The sequence below is a fragment of the Episyrphus balteatus genome, chromosome 2 (genome assembly GCF_945859705.1).
Source record: "Episyrphus balteatus chromosome 2, idEpiBalt1.1, whole genome shotgun sequence".
NCBI classification, from domain to species: Eukaryota; Metazoa; Arthropoda; class Insecta; order Diptera; family Syrphidae; genus Episyrphus; species Episyrphus balteatus.
In genome coordinates, this window is record NC_079135.1 from 92,888,117 (window position 1) to 92,910,356 (window position 22,240).

The following is a 22,240-nucleotide window of genomic DNA, read 5'->3' on the forward strand; positions in this document are numbered from 1 at the left end:
GATTATCCTGATAATCCTCATTATATTATCCTTGTTTTATGTTTATGTAAAGCTGAATATTATTTGTTTAACAATCCCCCCTAATAACTCTATTCTAATTTTGAATGTGTCGTACTCATACCCAAGTCTCTTAGAATATATTATTCTAATAACCACAAAGTGTCATATAATATACAAATGCAGTTGAATATATGAAAATTATTGCTTTTGTTGAAAATGGCCTTAGGCCACATTCATTTTAATTAGACCATTTAGTAGATGGTGAGAATTAATCTTTTGTAAGTTAACCAGAGTTGCCGTTTTTGTATGTATTTCAAAACTAATAAAAATGCAATAAAGAACATTTATAGGAGTGGCATAAAGTCCAAAATATTAAAAAAGTAAAAAAAACACCACCCTAACTCATAGACAATAGTTTCTTTTTACCTTTTTCATATTTTTTTTTGTATAAATGGCAACCTGTTAAATAGATAGTCAAATGGTCATTGGTCACAAAATTCACATACATATTGATTTTTAATAGGTATTCATTAATTTTCACCTCCTTAAAGCTTAATAGAACGCAAACAAAACACAAATAAATAATATAAATGAACATAGACAAGATTCAAATCTTCTGCCATTATCGTAATTATTGTTTAGGTGTGGTCTCTGTGTGTGTCAGAGAGTTTGATCTTATTTGCGTGTTGGTTGTCATTTTGCAAAATAACAAAAAAAAAAGAAACACAGAAATAATTTCAACAGTTTGGCAATAAAATCTATAGTTTCGTTTTGAAAACTTCAAAGGCTTACTTTTGATAGAATTGGATTATATTAATTTGATTAATTGTGTTCACGCATCCAATGTTTTTTTTTTTGTAAGATTTTATTTTCATTTATTTGCCCTATTCAATATTAAATTGTATTTTAGTATAAATGATGCGCAGTTTTATTTCAAGAAGATTTTAAAACCTTTTCAATAATCTCAAGTTGGAGAAATCAGCGCATACATTCTAGTCTTTGATAAGAAGTTGCACTCACAGAAAAAATAAAATATAATATGGTGGTTCAAAAAAAAAAAAAATCAAAATTCTTTTTTTTATTTTGATTTGGTACTCCGAAAAATTGATTGCTGGGCACTTCTAGAATATACACACCAAATATCAGCTCTTAATATTAATGGGAAGGTCCTCCGCTTTGCAAGTTTCCATTTTTAAATCAAGCTTCTACTAAAAAAAATCAATTTTTTAAAAATCGACTTTTTAGCAAATTTTTTTACATATTCTTGTAGGAAATTGAACGCTCTACAAAAAAGGGCTTGTATACTTTTTTCGTTTATCTAACCGTTTAATAGATATTTGAGGTCCAAAAATCGAAAAAATCTTTAAAAATTCGTTTTTTATTCTTAATTTTGTAACAAATTAAAAAATTATAATAAAATCAAACGCGCAAGACATATTCTTGTAGGAGCTTAAACGTTCTATAAAAAATTCCCTAGAATCATATTGATTGCTTTAACCGTTTAGAAGATATTCGTATCCAGCGAATTCAGCGAATTCGAAAATTTTGAAAAGTAAAAAATGTTTTTATAATTTTTTTTTAAATTTGACCTCGAATATCTTTAGAATGGTTAGATTAATGAAAAAAGTTAATAAGACTTTTTTTGTGGAACATACTATTTCCTACAAGAATATGTCTTGCGCGTTTGATTATAATAATTTTTCAATTTGTTACCAAATTAAGAACAAAAAACGAATTATTAAAGATTTTCTTGATTTTTGGACCTCAAATATCTATTAAACAGTTAGATAAACGAAAAAAGTATACAAGGCCTTTTTTGTAGAGCGTTTAATTTCCTACAAGAATGTGTAAAAAAATTTGCTAAAAAGTCGATTTAAAAAAAAAATGATTTTTTTTAGTAGAAGCTTGATGTAAAAATGGAAAATTGCGAAGCGGAGGACCTTCCCATTAATATTAAGAGCTGATATTTGGTGTGTATATTCTAGAATTCATATATTTTGCACTAAATACCTATTTAATTTCGGATCAAGCGCTTAAAATTACATATTACGCAAGTATTTTATTCAAATTTATGATTTTTTTGGATAAAGTTTTTTTCCCCTGTTGTCACTTGAACTGGTTTAATTTGTTAAAAATACATAACACATATGCCAGCAAATATAAACAAACCTCTCCGCAATGTTATCCTTTTTTAAATAATTTAGTTATTTGCATTTAATTAACATCAACTATTATTTAATTAACAACACAAACATTTGCACAACATCAAAAAAAAAAAAGAAAAATTATTACACAAATTAAAAACAAATATAATTTTTATACAAACACAAAAACAAATAAAAAAAAATAAATAAGAAAAACAAACACCATAAATTCATTAACTTACCACGCAGGTGACTTCCTATCGCAATATTCATACATATAATAATATAAAGCACAACATTAAATTTTATTTTATGTCATTCCGATGACATAATCAAAATAAATAATTGCCCAGTAATTTTAGGTACAAAATTATCAAATCTATCTAATATAGATATTAAATTCCAATATGGACGAAAATAATGTGTTGAAGGCATTAAGTCACAATTAAAAGTCCGTAAAAGGACTATTATAAGAAGGCTAACTTTATTTTCCTGTTTAATTTGTTTTTGTAGTCGAAAAACACATTTTTTTTTAAATAAAAAGTGAAACCTAAAATTACTGGGTTAATAGTTAATGTGAAGTGACAACGTTAAATTGAAAACATGATGAATGTTTATGTCATCAAATTGTGCTCATTTTTTATTAATTTTATTTTGGCAAAACCAATTTTATGCGCAAAAGTCGAAATAAAAACAAAAAAAAAACCTGTTCAAAAATAATCCTTTTTTTTTATTTATACATAGAATATTAGTTTATTTTTATATATTGATGTGGTAAAAATAAAGGATAACCAATATGTGCAAAGTGAATTTGGTTGATTTTATGGAGGGAATAATGATTATATAAGCAACAAATGCGAAAATATGCTTGGGGTCATAAATCAAAATTATTTACATGGGTAATAATGTTTGCAGCTTAATGTGCTTAAGGCAAAATTATATTCACTGTGGTTTTAGGTGATAAATTGCATAAATGTTGAAAATTTGTGGTATTAAATTATAATTATATTTTTTATTGGGGTTTTAGGTTTTATTACAAGGTAATGCACGGTAACAGAGGGATTTTTGAAGTTTGGAAATAATATTTAAAATTGTTTGAAAATTTTACAACCTAAAAAATAATTGTTATCAGATTAAATATTCATTTGATTTCATATTCATACTTTAGCAAATTTGTTTAAATACAAATTTATATAGGGCGGAATTGCTCATATTTTTACATTCGGCTTCAATATTTTTTAGCAGACACTTTGTATTTTTGTAAGCAATAGGGACTTAATCTAGCAGGGCATTCATCAGAAAAATGGAAAAGATGAAATTTCAAAAGTCCCTGTGACAAGAGTTTTATTGTAGATTGACGAATGACGATGCATTTTTTGCACAAACTTATTTTATTTTCGATAGGTGGCGTTTTTCTTCTCAATTTTTTTTTTTGTTATTTTTTTTTTATTATTTTGGGAAGCCTTTCAAATGACCAACGCTTTTTTGTACAGTTACCTTGTACATCAGACCGTGCGTCAAATTTGGTAATTAAAATTTTTGGCACAGCTATTTATACTTATGGTTCACTGAAAATCCTAAATTTTTGAACACGAGTGTCGAAAGCCGCAATGTCAAAAATGCAAAAAATGTCAAAATGCACTCAAATTTTACAGCATTTGTTGAACTTAGCTCCTTAGGACTTATTTTTGGCGAACATGATATGTTACTCCATCATCTCTGTTTGACTAACGATTTTGCAAATATTTCTTTTCAAATTTCTTCGAAACCGATCAATTTTTTTCAAAACTGTTACTAGTACAGAATCCGGTCAGTCGTGAATTTTCCCATTCAAAGGTGATTTCGTTACAACTTTGATATTGACTCTTATTAAAATTGGCCTTTTTGTTAAAGAGACCTCGATCCACCGTTATGAATCAAAGATGCACAGAAGTGTATTTTATCAAATATCTTTGTTCCAATACCTTCATATTACGAAAAAAAATTGGACAAAGCTGTGCGACCATAAAATATATCTTTTGATATCAAAATTATGTTGGAAAAAAATAATAAAATTGACCATTTGGAATAAACGATAGTGTAATGAAAATAAGGGATCTAAAGGATTCATAACAAATTCTTTCAGTGTATTACTATCTTTCTACTACGCTTCTGTCAATTTGTTACTTTTTATATTTTAAATATTTTCTCAATATGGAGGTTTCACAGCTGAAACGGACCAAGTCAAATATAAAAAAAGGCCAAATCTTGTGCCAAAATCTGCGCAATTTTTGTTCCTACTAACGTCTTTCATTAGTTCGATCAAAAAAAAAAAAATATTCATCATAAGATTCAATGGAAACGTATTTACTTTAACTCGTTATATCTCCAAATTCACTTTTTACCGACTTCCAAAAAGGAGGAGGTATTCAATTCGTCTGTATTTTTTTTTTTTTTTTTTATGTTTGTTACCGCATAACTTTGGACTGAGTGAACCAATTTTGATAATTCTTTTTGTGTTGGAAGCTGGTGGCTGCAGTGTGGTCCCATTTCAATTTCGTTCACTTTTAGCCATAGGAACTATTTTAAAAACCATAAAACCCAGTTTTAATCCATGGAAGTCAGTTTTGTTTTTTTACCGACTTCCAAAAAGGAGGAGGTATTCAATTCGTCTGTATTTTTTTTTTTTTTTTTATGTTTGTTACCGCATAACTTTGGACTGAGTGAACCAATTTTGATAATTCTTTTTGTATTGGATAGCTGGTGGCTGCAGTGTGGTCCCATTTCAATTTCGTTCACTTTTTGCCATAGGAACTAGTTTAAAAACCATAAAATCCAGTTTTGATCCATGGAAGTCGGTTTTGTTTTTTTGCTAAAAATGATTATTGCTAAAAATGATTATTGTGACTTGGTTCATTTGCATTTAATTGTGTCAAGTTTAAAAGTCTTGTCTCATTAGACTTTGGTGACTTTTGGCAACTCTTTCGTACAGCCATTTTCGTTCCATCAAAGATTCGTACGAGATATTATAAATACCAATTTTAAGCTTCGTTACCTTAAGGTTTTATGTGAGCATTAATTTGAATTTTTGATTAACGTTTTTTTTAAGATTAATAACTCTGGCAACCCAAAGGTTATTATTGAACTAAATTTCAACTTATTTAAAAATATTTGTATACATTATTTTAGTTTTTAGTTCATGAGAATGCTGGCAACTCTTCACCTTCGCTTTTACTAATTCCTTATCGTTTTTGTTTTAATAAATAATTTTTGTAAGTAATCGACTTTTTCTTTTATTAATAATTTTTTTTTTCTTTTTTAGACACCTGGCAACCCTTTGTATCCACATTATTTTTTGGTAAAAAATTTTAATCTCAGTAAACAATAAGGGTATATGTATTATTTATCCATGGATTTTATGACATTGATTTTTCGAATATTGCTCTAAGACTAATCTTTTTGGCTTTTTATTCATTTCCTTATTTGAGTAAAATTATCAATGGAGAATGCAAACAAAAAACCAGCATCGATCAAAGTAAGACATATGTGGCTTCAATAATAAATAAGACATTTTTTTCTCAAATTAACATCCCCGGATGGTTAGAAATAATAAACAATCTAATAGTTCACTATGGTGTATACGTAACTTTTTATTGACTATTTTTGTGTTTTTGATTTTTTGTATTGATTTTTATTATTACTTTATCGAAAGTAAAAAAATCGTCCACATGAGTTTTCGTAAATGCATTTGAGTGCGTGAATTTTTTTATCAATACAAGTGTAAACAAAAAAAAATCATGTATGCAATTCACACGTGGTAGAAGTGAAACCTTAAAAAATCATTTTTCTTGCAAAAAAAAAAATTGAAAAAATCTTCCTATTTTTATTCTATCACCTTCCAATCCATGTTTTTTATATGACAACCTATATAAATTTTATATTATCTGAAAGTTTATTGTCTAAGCTCAAAATATACATATATATCGATCAGGTCTATGAGACATCTACAAAAAGAGCTAGAATTTTTTTAACTCGATAAATTTCCATCAAGAAAAGCGAAAAACACGTATTTTTATCTTCTCACGCTATTAAATCCATTTTCTTAACTGACAACCAATAACAGCCTACACCATCTGAAAGCTAATTGTCTTAGCTCAAAATATATATATCGATCAGGTCTATGAGACATCTACAAAAAGAGCTAGAATTTTTTGAACTCGATCAATTTCCATCAAAAAAAGAGAAAAAAAAACACGTATTTTTGTCTTCTCACGCTATTAAATGCATTTTTTCCCTAACAACCTATACAAAATTTTATACTATCTTAAAGCTTATTGTCTAGGCTCAAAATATTTATATCGATCAAGTCTATGGGACATCTACAAAAAGAGCTAGAATTATAAATCTTATTTCAAAGATGTCTACAAGAGAAGTTAGATTTTTTTAAAGTCAACCATGTCGAATTTCCAGACTGAGATTACGGTACTACACTTCCTACACTGGTAACTGGTCATCGCCAACAGATCTCCACAGGTGTTTTAAGGTATTTTTCAATTTTTTCAATTTAAGATTGTGTAACTTGTAGAGCACGTACCGTTATGTGTGATCTATCAAATAAAAGGTTATGTTATCAGCATGCTTAATCAAATTTGTATGTGATCAAAAGATATAACGTGCGTTGGAAAAGAACATCTTTTTACCGTTATCTCCGAATTTTGAATACGAAATCAATTGTACATTACATTAATTTTGTACATTTATAATTTATTTTATTACCTATCTACAGTAGAAATTTCATTCATCTATCTATTAAAACAAAAAAGTTATAACAAGTTGAAGTCGTGTCGCGTTTTCGTTTCATTTTGTTTCAAATCACCACGATACTAAAGAAGTTTTCACTTCAATAACAACATTTTGTTGAAAAAAAAAATAAAATATATTTTCAATAACGCTTTTAAATGATAAGGGTATACTAACTTTTCACTAACGTGTAGCTTTCCAAAATGATTACAAAATACATTATTCGAAGCTACTTCCCTGAAATAAGTTTCAAGATACTAGCAAAAGGCGTCTTTACACCATAATAATATTTTATTTAATATTATTTATCAGAAAAATTAAATGAAAATAATAAAATATGTACACGATTAAAAACAAAAATAAAAAATAAAAACCATGCAGTGAACATCATGAAAACAAAGTGTGCAAATAAATTTTTGGTTAAAAATTAGAACAGGAAATGGTTATATTAGTTTTGATTATAATTTTATAATAGTTTAGTTTTATAGTTTAATTGAAATTTTTAATTTCTAATAGAATTGATACACACAAAAATTGATGATTACAAGATTTTTTTTCGATAAAAGAAACAAACTAAAGAAAAAAACGAAAATTCAATTTTCTTATACAACATTCATGCAACTTACTATTTTCCATAAAAGCTTTCGCCTTATATCCCCCAAAATGATGTGAATAATCCGACACAAAATGCAATCCCAAATACGAGCCACCCGATATGTGACGTAATAATTTCAATTTAGAACTCCAATCACCACACAATCGCTTTGGCAGATCATCGTTTTTGCTATTCTTCCCCGTTGGATAGTAAGTATTGCCTTTGGGATAGTCTGGAGTTTGTATTAAAAAATTTGCATGCGGTTTGTAGAGATTCGAAAAGATATTCAACAAGTTTTGGTAGTTAGATTGAGCGATATTAAAATTGTTAAAACTATTTGCATTCATGCTACTAGAAGTAAAACTAAGGCTAGGGTTTTCATAAGAACTTCGCTTCTGAAAGTCTCGATTGCTGTTTGTGTTTAAAATACCACTGCTGGCGAATGGTGGTATTTTTAGTTTGTTGTTATTGTTGTTGTTGTTATTATGTCTGCTGGAAGATTTTGTAAATTTTTGTTCGATATTAAAATTGCCTAAATGTGGATTGCTAGTGCCGCTATTGATGGTTGGTTCGGTTACTTCCAGATAATCGTATGTACAACTGTGAAAGAGGAATTTAAAAAAAAAAAAAAAAATGGGTCACTATGGTGTATACGTTACTTTTTTTTTAATTTTTTTTTTTTTGTTATTTTGTTGTTTGAACATACCCTGGTTCATTTTCGATGACTAATTCCTCAAACTCCAGGACTATTCTATAGCCACTTGGTGCTGTTATTGTGGTGAAACAATTTGCATTGTCTGGATATTGGCGAGGAAAGGAAGGACTCCATACCGCCGCTCTGGGATGCTCTTTTGTGAGAGATACGGTTTTGTTACAGTCATTTACCCAGTTCTTCCGAAATGTTTCTAAAATGGGGACAATAATAGGAATAATTTACTTTCAGAAACACTGAAAAAAAATTAAATTAATTTCGTTTAAGGAAAAAAAAATTTTTTTTTGAGGAGTGTTGAATATTTAATTTTGATAGAACATTAAAAACTGCTCTGTTGATTTTTTAAAATTCATTAAGGTTTATAAGGAAATTAAACAAAAAAATTAAAAACTCATCAACTACATTTTTTCGATGAGTGTATTTCTCATTTTGCCAGAATATTAAGAACATCTTTTTATTTCATTTTATAATTTAAGAAGATTTTTAAGAAAATTAAAAAAAATTAAAGCTCATCCCCCACATTTTTTTGAACAGTGTATTTCATACATACCATCACTCATTGGTCTCTCGCAGATGATAAAATTATTTGCATTGCAATCTCGATCGTTCCACATAAAATTATTCGTCATAGGACTTCGAGTTGATTGAATTCCAGGGGGAGTCCGAAAATATCGTCGCAATTCAATGCAATCCTGGCTGCTTAGGCCATCATCATTTGGTTGTTTATTATAATTACCATGCTGGGACCAGCCTGGAAACCAGTCTGTCAAGTAATAATAACAAAAAGTAATGGATTTCGGTTAGCTAAATGTTTCCACAAAAACCGTTCCAATGGGTTTGTTTTAAGTGTGGTAATAGATAGAGTCTAGAGATAGTTTATAAAACAACTTACTTGTATACTGAAATGGAAGTCCATCAGTCCATCGAAAATCGCCTTCGAAATTTTTATCTGAACCTCCTACCCAGTAGGCAAAGTGGTCATGGTATCCAGGACTAAAATGAATTAAAATTCCAAATGTACTTGTTTGTAGTTGTTGACTAGAGGTAAGTTTTATAGTGAGTATGTGTGTAATAGAATCTCATTCAATTAGTTTTGCTTTCATCAATAGGAAGTTTTGTAAAGGAATTTGTAAAGTTAATGGACATTTTGATCATCAAAAGCAAATTTGCATGTTGAGTTTTGTTGCAGAAAATTAAGGAGTTTTCATACGATTTTAGAAAATGTTCGTAAACTTTAAGGTTGATTTGCCTACAGGATATTATATTGTTTTTCTCTCTCTCTCAAAGATGAAATCATGTTTTAATTTAATTAAATTGTATGAGATGAAGTTATAAAGAACATAAGATATTGGTTACGTTTTAAGGGTTTTTGATAAATAAATCTGTTATGTTGGGAAATTAGAAAATTTCAAAATAGTTATCGGCAATATGGTAAAATTAGTATTGTATGCAATTAATAAGTTTAAATTTATAGATGTTGTTCATTTTATTATCAATTATAGAGATTATCCAGTTACTTTTTATCTTTTGTAAATTTTATTGGTTAAAGTTTAAAATCTTTTTGCTAAATTTTTTGAATTTCTTAAATTTTTTTTATTTTAGCAAAACTGTAGAAGAAGAAGTCAAATGGTGTAATAGCAAAATAATTAGAACTACTAAAAACCAAAATTTTCCAATTTTTTTTTTGTTTTTATTTTTTTCTAAGAAAGTGGTAAAATTTTTTCTGATAGTAAAATTTTTGTTAAAAAAAAATGTTTTCCTACATTTGAGATCAATTTAGAAAAGCTATCAAAATAGTCCTTTTTATGGGTTTTTAGAAAATTTACAGCTATTTTATAACTATGGTTGATGAGATTAAAATGAGGCTTAATTATTGAAACTTTAGATACTTGAAATAAATCAGGCTCCCCTAAATTTTTACTTGCGATACAGGTACTATATATCAAGTTATGCATTCGTACAAAAAAAAAAGTTGAGATAACATTTTTCCATGACATTACGATGGTAGACGATGCCAAAAAATTGGGTCCCGGAAGTCCGTCTGTCTGTCTGTCAGTCTGTCTGTCTGTCTGTCTGTATAAGGAGCTACAGCCTAAACGTATGGACCGATTAATGTCAAACTTGGTATGTAGCGTTATTTGGAGACTCTCCAGAGGGGTTTTTGGAATTAATTTTCTTGGACCAAAAATAACGGTACTTGTCATATACCGATTATAGTAAAATTGAAATATCTCGAAAACGGCTCTAACGATTTTGTTTAAAAAATTCAAGTAGTAGTTTTAAGCTAAGGTCTATCTTCCAATGAAAAATTTTTTTTTTGAGAATCATTATTAACGGTACCTGCCATAGAACCGTTTTTTTCAAATCCGATTATCTCCGAAACTACTTATTCGATTTCAACGAAACTTTTTGTAAAGAAGCATTTATAATAATTTAAATATAAGCCAAAAATAAGATTTTGAAAAATATAATTTTTTGATTTTTAAAAAAATTTTGAAATTTTTTTTTTTAAAATCAAATTTTCGAAAACGGGACATTGAATTTTTTTAAAATTTTGTTTTTAAATGTTGATAAGTGATTTCTAAAGAATGGCATACCAATTTTATTTTAAAACTTTTTTTCCAAAAAATTATTTATAAAAAATTAGTTTTTTAAAAAACGGCTCTAACGATTTTGAAAATTTTTTTTCTTAAAATGCATGTTAATATATCAATCAAAACTGCATACTTGTTTTGGAGGGCAATTTAATTTTATTTTTTTTAAAAAACGAATTTTTTTTTTTTTTCAAATTTCTATATAAAAAGTCTTAAAAATTTAAGCAACTTTAACTCTAAGAGCAAGTTCGTGCGACCCAGTCGTGCATTTTATTTTTAAAAACTTTTAAGTTTAAATGTATACAATTTTAACTTATTTTTAGCATTTAGGTATGGTAACCGAGTATTTGTTCTTATTTTAGAGATGGAAACCGACATTTTAAAATAGAAGATGATCTTACCTAAAATCTTTTGAATGTTTTAGCCTTTAGATTTATAAAATATCATAAGTATTTTCTTGCAAATAAATGTTTTTGGTGTGGTTTCAGCACTTGAGTAAGGTAAGGTTACCGGGTAATTCCTCAAATTTAAGAGATTGCATTTGACAATTTTAAGATAGAAAGATTTTCAGGTAAAGTTTTTGGTGTATTGTTTACCCTTTTAGTGTATAAGAAATTATACTCGGTTGTTCAAGGAATAGTTTTTGTTAAACAGAAGTTCCCATTTTCAAAGAAGCAAAGCAACCCTATTTTTGCATATTCGGTATCATTTAATCTTAAATTTGAAACCAATTTTAACTTCTTACTTTATGAGCTAAGTAATTCGACGGTTGCTTGCACTATCACAACATTTATCATAATCGTGCCACAAGATACGAGAAACTGTCAAATATAAAAAAAATTGAAATTGGTCAAGCTGAATCGAATTATTTTAACCACAATCATTTTTATACGCAAGTGGAAAAAAAAAATACAAAAACATTTTCATTTCTGAATTGATTTTTAATAATACAGAAAATTAGAAATGGAATTCGAAAGTTCTAAAATTTTTTTTTAATTTTTTACAAAAAAAAAAAATTGAAAATCACTGTAAACACGTAGGTCTTAGAAACAGATCGGAACCATACATTTAAAAATAATTTATTCTTTTTTTTTTGGTCGAAAAGTTTCGCTACAACATTATTAAGATTTCAAATTCTGCGTTTATAACTTATAAAATTTGTATACAATTGTTTTCTAACGCATTTATTGGACATTGAATAGAAATTGTATCACCAAAGGCAGTTTTAAGAACTAGATCAATTTTTAGTAAAAAGAATTGTTACTTTGAATTCGATCAACTAGTCCTTCCGTTGTGTCACACCTTTAAACAAAAAAAATAATCATGATTCAATTAAAAGAAAATTTTTGAAAATTTTTCGAAAACCGTTCTAAGAAAAACCAGAATTTATGATCTCATTTAAAAGCAACAAATTTGTACATGGATATACAAAATAAGAAAAAAAAAAATTTTGGTCATAGGTACTTAAGAAACTTAAAAGTTTTTATATAAAAATCGTAGAACAAATTTTAAAAAATTATTTTATAAAAAAATTGTAAAAATAATATAAAATAAATAAGAAAACATAAATAAAAAATATTTAAAAAATATATAAAATGGGTTTGACATCTAAACGAAGTTTATTATGCTATTCAAAAAGAATTTTTGAAAAAAAAATATTATATTTAAAAAAAAGTTTTTTAAAATAAAATTTTTTGGTATTTTCTTAAAACAAAATAAAAATAATTTACACATTAAAATTCATACGTTTTTCAAAAAAAAAGTATAAGGAAAAACAAAATAAAAAAATTGGAAATTTGATTTAAATTAAAATTAAAGTTTTTTTTTTTTTTGGCAAAAATGATCATTGAAATCTGTTCAGTCACTTAGGTGAAAGTCAGAAATCATAAAAACGGTCTTATAGCAGGTACCGTGAATAAAGGTTCAATACACTATATTTTTTTTAATCAAAATTGTCTGAGCCATTTTTGAATAAAACATCGTTTTCCATTTTGGTTGTGTGGCAAGTACCTACCACTACTTTAGGTTAGACTGAATTGATAAAAAATTAGATTTAAAGGTAAATTTGATTTGCAAAGGGGTTAAAATTGTTTGAAATATGATGAATTCATTTCGCAAAAGTTTTAATTTAAGTTGCAAAAAAATAAACTCAATGTTAAAAATCATTGTCTACTTCAAGACTGTTGAAAATAATTCTTAAACATTAATTTAATTTTATAAAATTAAAACAAAATTTACTGAACTTACCTATTTATCAGCAAATTATCAATAATGCTTTGTTCTAATTTGCTGCGTATTGACGCCAGGTGTCCCCCTAAACTAGCGCAGTGTTTCTCCCCCTCCACCCATGGCTGAGGCTTCTCTATAGCACACACACAGAATTGTTGCAGAGCAATCCAACCGAAGGCACAGTCTGCAACAATTTCTGCAATAGGTTTTGTCGCATACGACAAATAAATCGACGGCAGTTGCGCAAGTTCATTCGTATCTTTCTCATCCTGCTGACCAGAAACACTTGCTACTTCCGGCGGCACCATACTAAAAACTTTCAGTCGAACCGGCCGAAACAAATGAACATTCAACGTATTGCCCGATGATTCAACAAAGAATCCACTCACATCACTTGTACTATTTACACAGTGCGTCCATTTGGCGGAATCGTTTTCGAATATTTTTATCACAACCCCGTGGCACTCGGCCGGTATTTTGCCCATCAACGAGCTCTCATCCGAGGCAAATCCAGTATTACTATTGTACAGATTATTTATATTTGAGTCCGAAGGACTGCGCGACAAAGACTCTGGCATCATCGTTCTATTATCAAATACTTCGTTCTGCGAACTTAAAGATAGATTAACAATATTATTTTCGATACTTAGACCTAGGCTCGTGTAAATCGTGGTGGCGTCACGGTCGTTAGCCGCCATTTGTGTTGTCGTTGTGGTGGTTGTGGAGGAAGAAGTGGTGATTGTGGTGGTGGTGGTGGCGCCCTCTGCTGATGGCGGGCTAGGATTTGAGTTCGAATTAACTACGTCACTATCATTATTCGTAACTAATTGTAATTGAATGCGGTTGCCGTACGGCAAATGAATGCGAAAATAACACTCGAATGTGTCGGGTCGCGTCGGACGAACATAAAATTGGCCGCTCTCGTTGTTCAACGAAACGTTATAACAGAAATCCACTAATTTATAATTTAAGCTAAACATAGGATTTTTATAAATCTTAACACTAGTTTTTCGTAGCACATCAAAGTGATACGTCCGTTCGGAAAGTGTGAGCTCTTCGAGCTTGCCGCACAACTGTGAACGGTTGCTGAATTTTAAGTAACCCTCATTGTTGCATGGCACATTGAGGCGTGTCAGCTCGACAAGGATACCCGGTGGTAGTTGGCCCAGGGTGGCCATCTGGAAGGACGGAAAGTGCACCGTACAATCGGTGCTGTAGAGTGGTAACGTTGTGTAGTCCAATGTACCTGACGTTTCTCGAAGTGTTAGTTGACAGTCTGACAACAAATTTTATTTAGAATATTATTCCTTAGTAAAATATGGAATTAATTAAATTACCTTTTACAATCTTTAATGAGAATACAGTCTTAAAAACGACCATATGCGATGATGGGGGAACTTGTCGTCTGTTGATATTGTGGTTGATAGTCCCTCTTTTTGCAGGGCGAAAAAATATTCTGAAATAAAGTAGAAGAAGAAACGATGAAATGATAAAGTTTTTACTGTATTTTATCTTGGAGCTTCATAATGAATCTCAGAGATATTAATAAATGTCATTATGTAGTTTAATTAAAAATATATAACAAACTAGGGTAAAAAGTTGGAAAGGAAAATTTAATTTAAATTATTTTCTTATTTTAATTAAATTAAAAAGAATGGTTTTTTAGACTCAAAGATGAATCTTTAAACAAAGGCTTTCTTTTAATGTATAGAGATAACCTTGTGACAAAGACCAAATTGAGCATAACAAAAACTAACATAAACATCAGATAACCATCAGTAATGGTTCTTCGTATGAGTAACCTATTAACCCTCTGTAGGCACACCTCTTTTTTGCGAATTTGGTTTATACTTTTTCATGTCGCTAGAACTTTTTTCGGTCTCACTATTTTATAGAGAATCATATATGAATTTGATGTAGAATATTCCGAGGAGTTCGAATATTGTATTCAAAATTCAAAAAAAATGTATTTTCACCCTTATAAAGACACTTTTTTGTGACCACTTTTAATTTTTGTCCTGCCAAATTCGCACCCGTGTGCCGACAGAGGGTTAATTGAAATGCAAATATTCACAGACAAAGAAAACAAAGCACTACAGCCCATAAAATTAGAAATAAGATAAACAAAATTTATTGAAAAGTACTCTGTACGTCTACGTGTCCCAAATGTATCTCGAATGTGTCCCGAACGTGTCCCGAAAATGCCCCAAATTTGTACCGAACGTGTCCGGAATGTGTCCCGAACGTGTCCCGAACTTGTCCTAAATGTTTCCCAAACGTGTCCTGAATAAGTCCCGAACGTTTCCCAAACGTGTCCCGAATGTGTCCCGAATGTGTCCCGAATGTGTCCCGAATGTGTCCCGAATGTGTCCCGAATGTGTCCCGAATATGTCCCGAATGTGTCCCAAATGTGTCCCTAATGTGTCCCGAATGTGTCCCGAACGTGACCCAAACGTGTCCCTAATGTATCCCGAACGTGTCTCGAATGTGTTTCGAACGTTTCCCGAACGTTTCTCGAACGTGTCCCGAATGTGTCCTGAATGTGTCCCAAACGTGTCCTGAATGTGTCCCGAACGTGTCTCGAAAATGCCCCAAATGTGTACTTGTCCCAAACGTGTCCCGAATGTGTCCCTAATGTATCCCGAACGTGTCTCGAACGTGTCCCGAACATGTCCCGAATGTTTCTCAAACGTGTCCCGAATGTGTCCCGAACTTGTCCCAAACGTCTCTGGAATGTGTCCCAAAAGTGTATGCAATAGAAAAAATGAAACGTACAAGCTTATTCTGTTATCATTATTTTCTACCAAAAAAAAAAGGAAACAGAAAGAAATGGAAGGTCCTAAACAACAAAAAAGTAATCTGACCGGTTCTTGGTACTTTGCCAATGAATTTTAATTAATTTTCTCCATGTTTCGTATTTAAACATTGTCTAACACACCTTTTAATAAAATATTCATTGTTACTTTTATAAACACCCAAATGTATTTTTAAGTAGATTGAAGGGAATATGAAACAGCCTTTTAACCACTCATAAATCCTGTCACTTACCTGAATTCAACAATATCGTCCGCCTGGTCACAAAACTCATTTAGAATCCATAAATTCTGCGACTCAGTCACTCTTTGTTTGTCTTTAGCTAGAGTTGAGTAACCACCATTCCCCACATCAGCTATTTCATTCTTCCCATGCCACGTGTTATCACCCGAACACTTTGTGTCTCCTTCCATTCCACTATCTTCGTCTAAAGAATTCCTTACATTTTCTGTCCACTGACTTGCAAATGGCTGAAAGGTATTCGTCACACCTTGGCTACCTGTGATAAATGTTGTTCTACTTCTACTGCCTTCGGCGACGGTAGCGCCTCTATAATTCTCAGAAGCCCAATTTACACCAGCAGCGCCAACGCCGCCGCTGCGGACATTTTGTTGTGGTGCTTTCAGCCATGAAATCGGCGACTTGTTGCCGCCTAAAGAATGCTCAACAAAGTGTCCTCGTTTCTTGCTATTGGCACCTTCTGAAAGGGTTTCCGCAAAAAACTCCCCAGCTAAAGGTGTGCCATCTACCAGTGATGATCTCAATCGAACTAGAATTAATTAAAAAAAAAAAAGGAAAGAAAAGCGTTAATATAATGAAAAACCACAAAAGATAACAACAAAAATGAATTTCCATTATCAAATGTTTGCGTTATAAAATTTTAAATCTCCTCCCAACCAATCGCTTTCTCTCCTTTCTAAGGAAACAAGAATAACAATATACATAAAATTTTATATATGAGTGTGTGTATGTGTGTGGGTTGTTGTTAGATCCTTTCGTTATTGGGACTTAGTTCTTTTGTTGAACCCATAAAAATGCACTCCTTTGGCGCAAACAAACCCAACCAACAAAATAAAAAAAAATATATATAAGGATAAAGTACTACAAAAGGATACAAAAATAAAATGCAGAATGCTCTTATGGTCGCTATTATGTTTTTTAAGAGTGCTCTTATCCCAGCTACAAAATAAGCTTCTAGTTTGCTGCTTATCCTTCAGACAACTTCTCTTAATCTTTTAGAATGGATAAAGGATATATATCAGAACGTGAGGACTGACTGGGACCAGGGAACTAGACTAGCCATACCGGAGTCAGAGTCGAGTCTATCAAAAGAAAAGAATGAAGCCAGAAAAAAAAGGATGTGTGTGTGTGTGTTTACGCGAAACGATTAACTCGATGGAATTTTCTTGGAAATTATTGTTCGAGATTTGCCAATATAAAGTAAGTACTATAAAGGTGAATTGAGGATTTATAGAAAAAAATTAGAAATTATCTCGAGGATTGAAAAATGGTAGAAAATCCCAAACTACTCTAAGACCGTTCAATATTGATTATAGTCTTAGAGTGACTTTGGATTTTTGTACCTACTTATTTTTTCAAAGATACTTTTGAACATTAAGTTAATTAACAAGTCCTTTTTTGCCAGGAAAATATATATTGACTTTTGAAAGTAAACTTAACGTCAATTGTTTGAGTACTTTTTATCTTTTATCCTTAAAAAAAATCTTCCTTAATGTGCAATCTTTTTTCAATGGATTTAAATTTCTGAGAATTCACATCTTTATTTCTTATAAAAAAGATCAAGTATCTACGACTTGAATGAGATTTCTATTATATTTTCTTTTCTTATGCACTAAAAAAAAAATTTACGCCACATGATTCACATTATAAAGCACAAGTAATTTGATTTCTTACAAATGGCTCTCTGAACTGAAACATTAAATGGTGCTTTGAATGGATTCAATTGTGAAATTGATAAATAATGGCTTTGGATGTGTAAATAGAAATGAAATTATTATAAAAAAAAAATGAAAAAAAGAAAATCGATGCAAATTGCGCTGAAAATGTTGTTATTTATTAAAGATAAAAATTATTGTCGATGCTGACAAATTTTCCAAAAAATTGAAAACTCAATTGGGTCTAAGGTTGAATTTGAAAAATTTTAAATCATGTCTGAGAAAAATGAAATTAATTTTTACACATTTTGGTAGAAAATTTTCAGTAATTCGGCTTAGATTAGGAGTTTAAATATCTAAAATCCTTTTTTTTTTTTTTATTTATAAACAGGGTGTCCCGGAATAAGATAAGAACATATATTAAGGGTTGATTTTTTAATATATGCCAAGAAAAAAAAAATTCTACATTAACTCTATCGCAAAGTTGATACGACTTAGAGATGATTTAGGAAAACGCTAACTTTTGTATTTTAATGTTAATTTCTCCCTTAATACTAGTGATAGAAAATTTGTTAAGATCTTGATTTTTAGGAGAAATGTTTTTCTTTGTAACTCTATTTAAAAAATATTAATATTTTTTTTTTATTGCACAGATACTGGATTTTTAAAGGCTGTTAATTTTTGTATACCCATGATTTGATTTTTGAATTTAAGACAAATTTTCTTTGATAAATGTCTGATAAACATAGACTATAATTATTAATTTATTCTAAAAAAAAAAAAAATAATGAACAAAAAAGTTCTTCACTTACTTGGAATAATTTCAACAGGTAAAATCTTAAAAAAATTATGTTTTTGCTTTATTCAGCAAGGGCAAGAATAACAAATTTATTTTTGTAGTTTAAAAATTGGGGGAAAGGGGGTGGGTGGGCGAAAAAGTGGGGTGGGCTTCAAAAATCATGTTTTTTTACGATTTCTGTCAAAATTAGACGTCCTATCAAAAAAAAGTCAAATGCAAAAGTTGTAGGTAGTATAAATGTCTATAACTTTTACTCAAACAATTTTTTTCTATAACCTCAAAAATATTGAAAAAAATGCAAAAATACGATTTTTTGATTTTTTATTTTTATCTTTTACAAAAATAGTTGGATTTTAACAAAACTTGGTTAAAAATTACTTTGTTATGTTTTCTATCCATTAAAAATGTTTTTTGAGCAAAAAATTAATTTTTGGATTTTTGACGAATTTAATTTGAAAAAATAGCTTATTTTTCAATCAAAAAAGTTACCGAAAAAATTTTTGATTTTTTAAAAGTTTGGAATGCAATTATTTAGCTTAAAACCGTTTTTTAAAGATTGTGTGGAAAAACTATACTTTTGTTTTGAAAATATTGAGAAAAATTGAAAAAAAAAAAAAAAACAAAAAAATGATTTTTAAGATTGATTTTTCCGTAAATGACAGTAATATTGGCGAGAAATAATTTTCCATAGAAACCAAAAGGAAAATAAGAAAATTGCAATACCTAAAAAATGCTACACCAGTGGTAAGGCCATTTTCCTGGGCCAAGAGTTGGAATATAATTATTAGCAGAAAAAGAGCGATGAGAAAATTGATACATGACAATAGAGGAGGGAAAAAAAGGGACGGGGTTTAAAGATGGCATTTTAACGATATCTTTTTTGAAAAAAATTATTGATAAAAGTTTTTAAATGTGTAACAAATTTACAGCTTTTATATGGATAACTTTTTTTACGTGACCTGAAAAATATTTGAAAAAAGTCAAGAACTAATTTTTTATTTTTTTTTTTTATACAACAAAAACAGTTGAATTTTAATAAAATTTTATTAAAATGTATAAGTTTTCATGTTTCATTTACTTAATTAATTTCTATTTAATTTTTTTTAAGACTTACATATTTCTAACAAAAAAGTTGGTGAACAAATATTGAGTTTTGAAAATATCAATGCAACATTTCGTTGGTTGATTTTTTTTCTTTAAGATGAGTACAAAAAAACTTTATCAACTGCAGAACAAGTAAAAACTATTTTTTACTTTAAAGCTGTTACTAAACAAGGAATAATAATAATAATTTCAAGCAATTTCCCAAATCGTTTTTGAAAACTACAACAACTTTTTTATTGCTTAAAAGTTTATTTATTTATTTAATGCGTTAAGGACTAACGTTAAACACTTATTATATGTCTTAAAACTAGTACATTTTAAATTTACATTACATTCTCGTATTAAAAAAGATTTGTTTGAATTTTATACTTTTAAAATTATCATTAACAGAAGAGATCATAAAGTAATATTTATTGAATACTGAAATCAACTGATTAAGAGGACTATATAATCCATAATTTACTCTACTGAAAGATGGGCATAAAGGTATTTGTCTTCTTATGTTAGCTTGGCTAAAACTGAAATGTAAACGATCCAAAGTTGATGGCGATGTTATAGAACCGTTTATTATTTTAATGATGTAACAAAGCTGTAAGTATTCTCTATGCTTTGAGAGTAGAGGGAGATTTAGTAGCATAACTCTTTGATTGTAGGGAGGTAGTGAGATTTCGGGGGACCATGGTAGAAAACGGAGAGAAAATCGCATAAATCTTCTCTGAATACCTTCTATTCTGTCAATATGTATTGAATAGTATGGTGACCATACAACACATCCATATTCAAGTATAGGCCGAACAAATGACACATATAATAGTTTTAAAACGTATGGATCATGAAAATCACGAGAGAACCGTTTGACGAATCCTAGAATTCGATTAGCCTTATTAATAATATAATCATAGTGATAAGTGAATGTTAGTTTTGGGTCAAGTATAATCCCCAAGTCAGAAAAAACGGATGGTCTAGTTAATGGGCAAGAGTCAAACATGTAATTATACATGACTAAATTCTTTTTGCGTGTAAAACTCATTGTTTTACACTTGTCAACATTTAAAAATAAGCGGTTTGTAATGCACCATTCCCTGAAGTTTTGTAGATCTTCTTGAAGTTGTAGACAGTCACTAACTGAAGATATTTCTTTAAATATTTTTATATCGTCTGCATATATAAGAAGAGAAGAGTTTTTAATAATTGTTGTCACATCGTTTATATATAAAGTGAACAATAAGGGACCTAAGTGGCTTCCTTGTGGAACACCAGAATTAACATAAAATTGTTTGGAACATTCACTACGAAAAATAACGGCATAACTTCTATTTTCTAAATAAGATGCAACCCACATTAAAAAATTTTCGTTGAAACCTAAGGCTCTTAGTTTTAGTAATAAAGTTTTATGACATAGTTTGTCAAAAGCCTTACTGAAATCGGTAAAGACACAGTCTACCTGCTTCCGTTGTTCAAATGAGTCAATGCAAAAAGAAGTGAAATAAAACAAGTTTGTAACGGTAGACTTATTTTGGACGAAACCATGTTGACTGTCACTAATAATAGATTTACAATTAAACGATAAGACATTACATATAAGAGACTCAAACAATTTTGGGATAACAGATAGTTTAGCGATGGGGCGGTAGTTGCTAACATCATTTTTTAGTCCTTTTTTATAAATAGGTCTAATGTAAGCACTTTTCCACAATATGGGAAAAACTGAAAATTTTATAGATGTATTAAATAACAAACATAAGGGATAAGATAGTTGGGATGCACATTTTTTTAAAACACATGACGGTACACCGTCTGGACCCGGACTATAACTATTTTCAAGGTCAAATATATTTCGAGCAATTGAATCTTCTTGAATAGTAAAATCTATGGAAGTAAGATGTGAGTAATTTAAGTGCGGAGCGTAATTATTGACAGGTTCATTAGAATTACAATCCAAATAAGCATCTTGGAAGAAGTTAGCAAACATATTTGAAATTTCGATGGAGTCATGGCTAGTTATGTCTTTGAATGACATAGAGTTAGGGTAATCGTCTGTGTTTCTTTTGGAACTCACAAAATTCCAAAAGTTTTTTGGATTATGCTTTAATTCACTCTCAACCCTCAATACATAGTTTGAATACAAGGTATTCGAATATTCAGTAAACATATTTTTAAGTTCAGAATAGATTCTATAATCTTCATCATCCTTGGAGTTACTAAAAGTAAGCCAAGCCTTATTTCTTCTATTTTTCAAGTTTTTAATGCGATGATCAAACCATGGTGGGTTGTTAGATTTAATATAGTTATTCCGTAAAGGCGTCGTTTTATAAAAGCATTCAAAAAGTAAGTTATAGAATTTTGAACACATCTCATTCACATTACAGTTAAGAAACAGTTGATTCCAGTTTACATTACACAACAAATTGACTAGAAGATTAAAATTACATTTTTTGAAATTGAACTCAAGTTTTACATTTGATTTTAAGGATTCATTAGACATGTTCATGTTCAAAGATATATCTATTGCTGGATGATGTCTATCTTCGTTTAATAATATAGTGTTAGCCGGAGTTACAGATATGTCAGAGTG

At 29.5% G+C, this 22,240-nt stretch overlaps 1 protein-coding gene across 6 annotated transcripts in view; it reads right to left on the minus strand.

The window, feature by feature from the left end:
• Positions 1-22,240, minus strand: part of LOC129911179 (uncharacterized) — a 290,632-nt gene that overhangs the window by 41,402 nt on the left and 226,990 nt on the right. For 3 of the 6 annotated variants that reach the window (XM_055988891.1, XM_055988889.1, XM_055988886.1), the window contains exons 4-11: positions 16,102-16,636; positions 14,391-14,509; positions 13,072-14,329; positions 9,123-9,223; positions 8,781-8,993; positions 8,225-8,423; positions 7,547-8,118; positions 2,387-2,416 (exon numbers count right to left, since the gene is read on the minus strand). In XM_055988891.1, coding sequence (XP_055844866.1) covers positions 2,387-2,416; positions 7,547-8,118; positions 8,225-8,423; positions 8,781-8,993; positions 9,123-9,223; positions 13,072-14,329; positions 14,391-14,509; positions 16,102-16,636 — 3,027 coding nt within the window. The remainder of the gene's footprint in view (positions 1-2,386; positions 2,417-7,546; positions 8,119-8,224; positions 8,424-8,780; positions 8,994-9,122; positions 9,224-13,071; positions 14,330-14,390; positions 14,510-16,101; positions 16,637-22,240) is intronic. The other 3 variants (XM_055988892.1, XM_055988888.1, XM_055988887.1) reach the window with 2 other exon arrangements.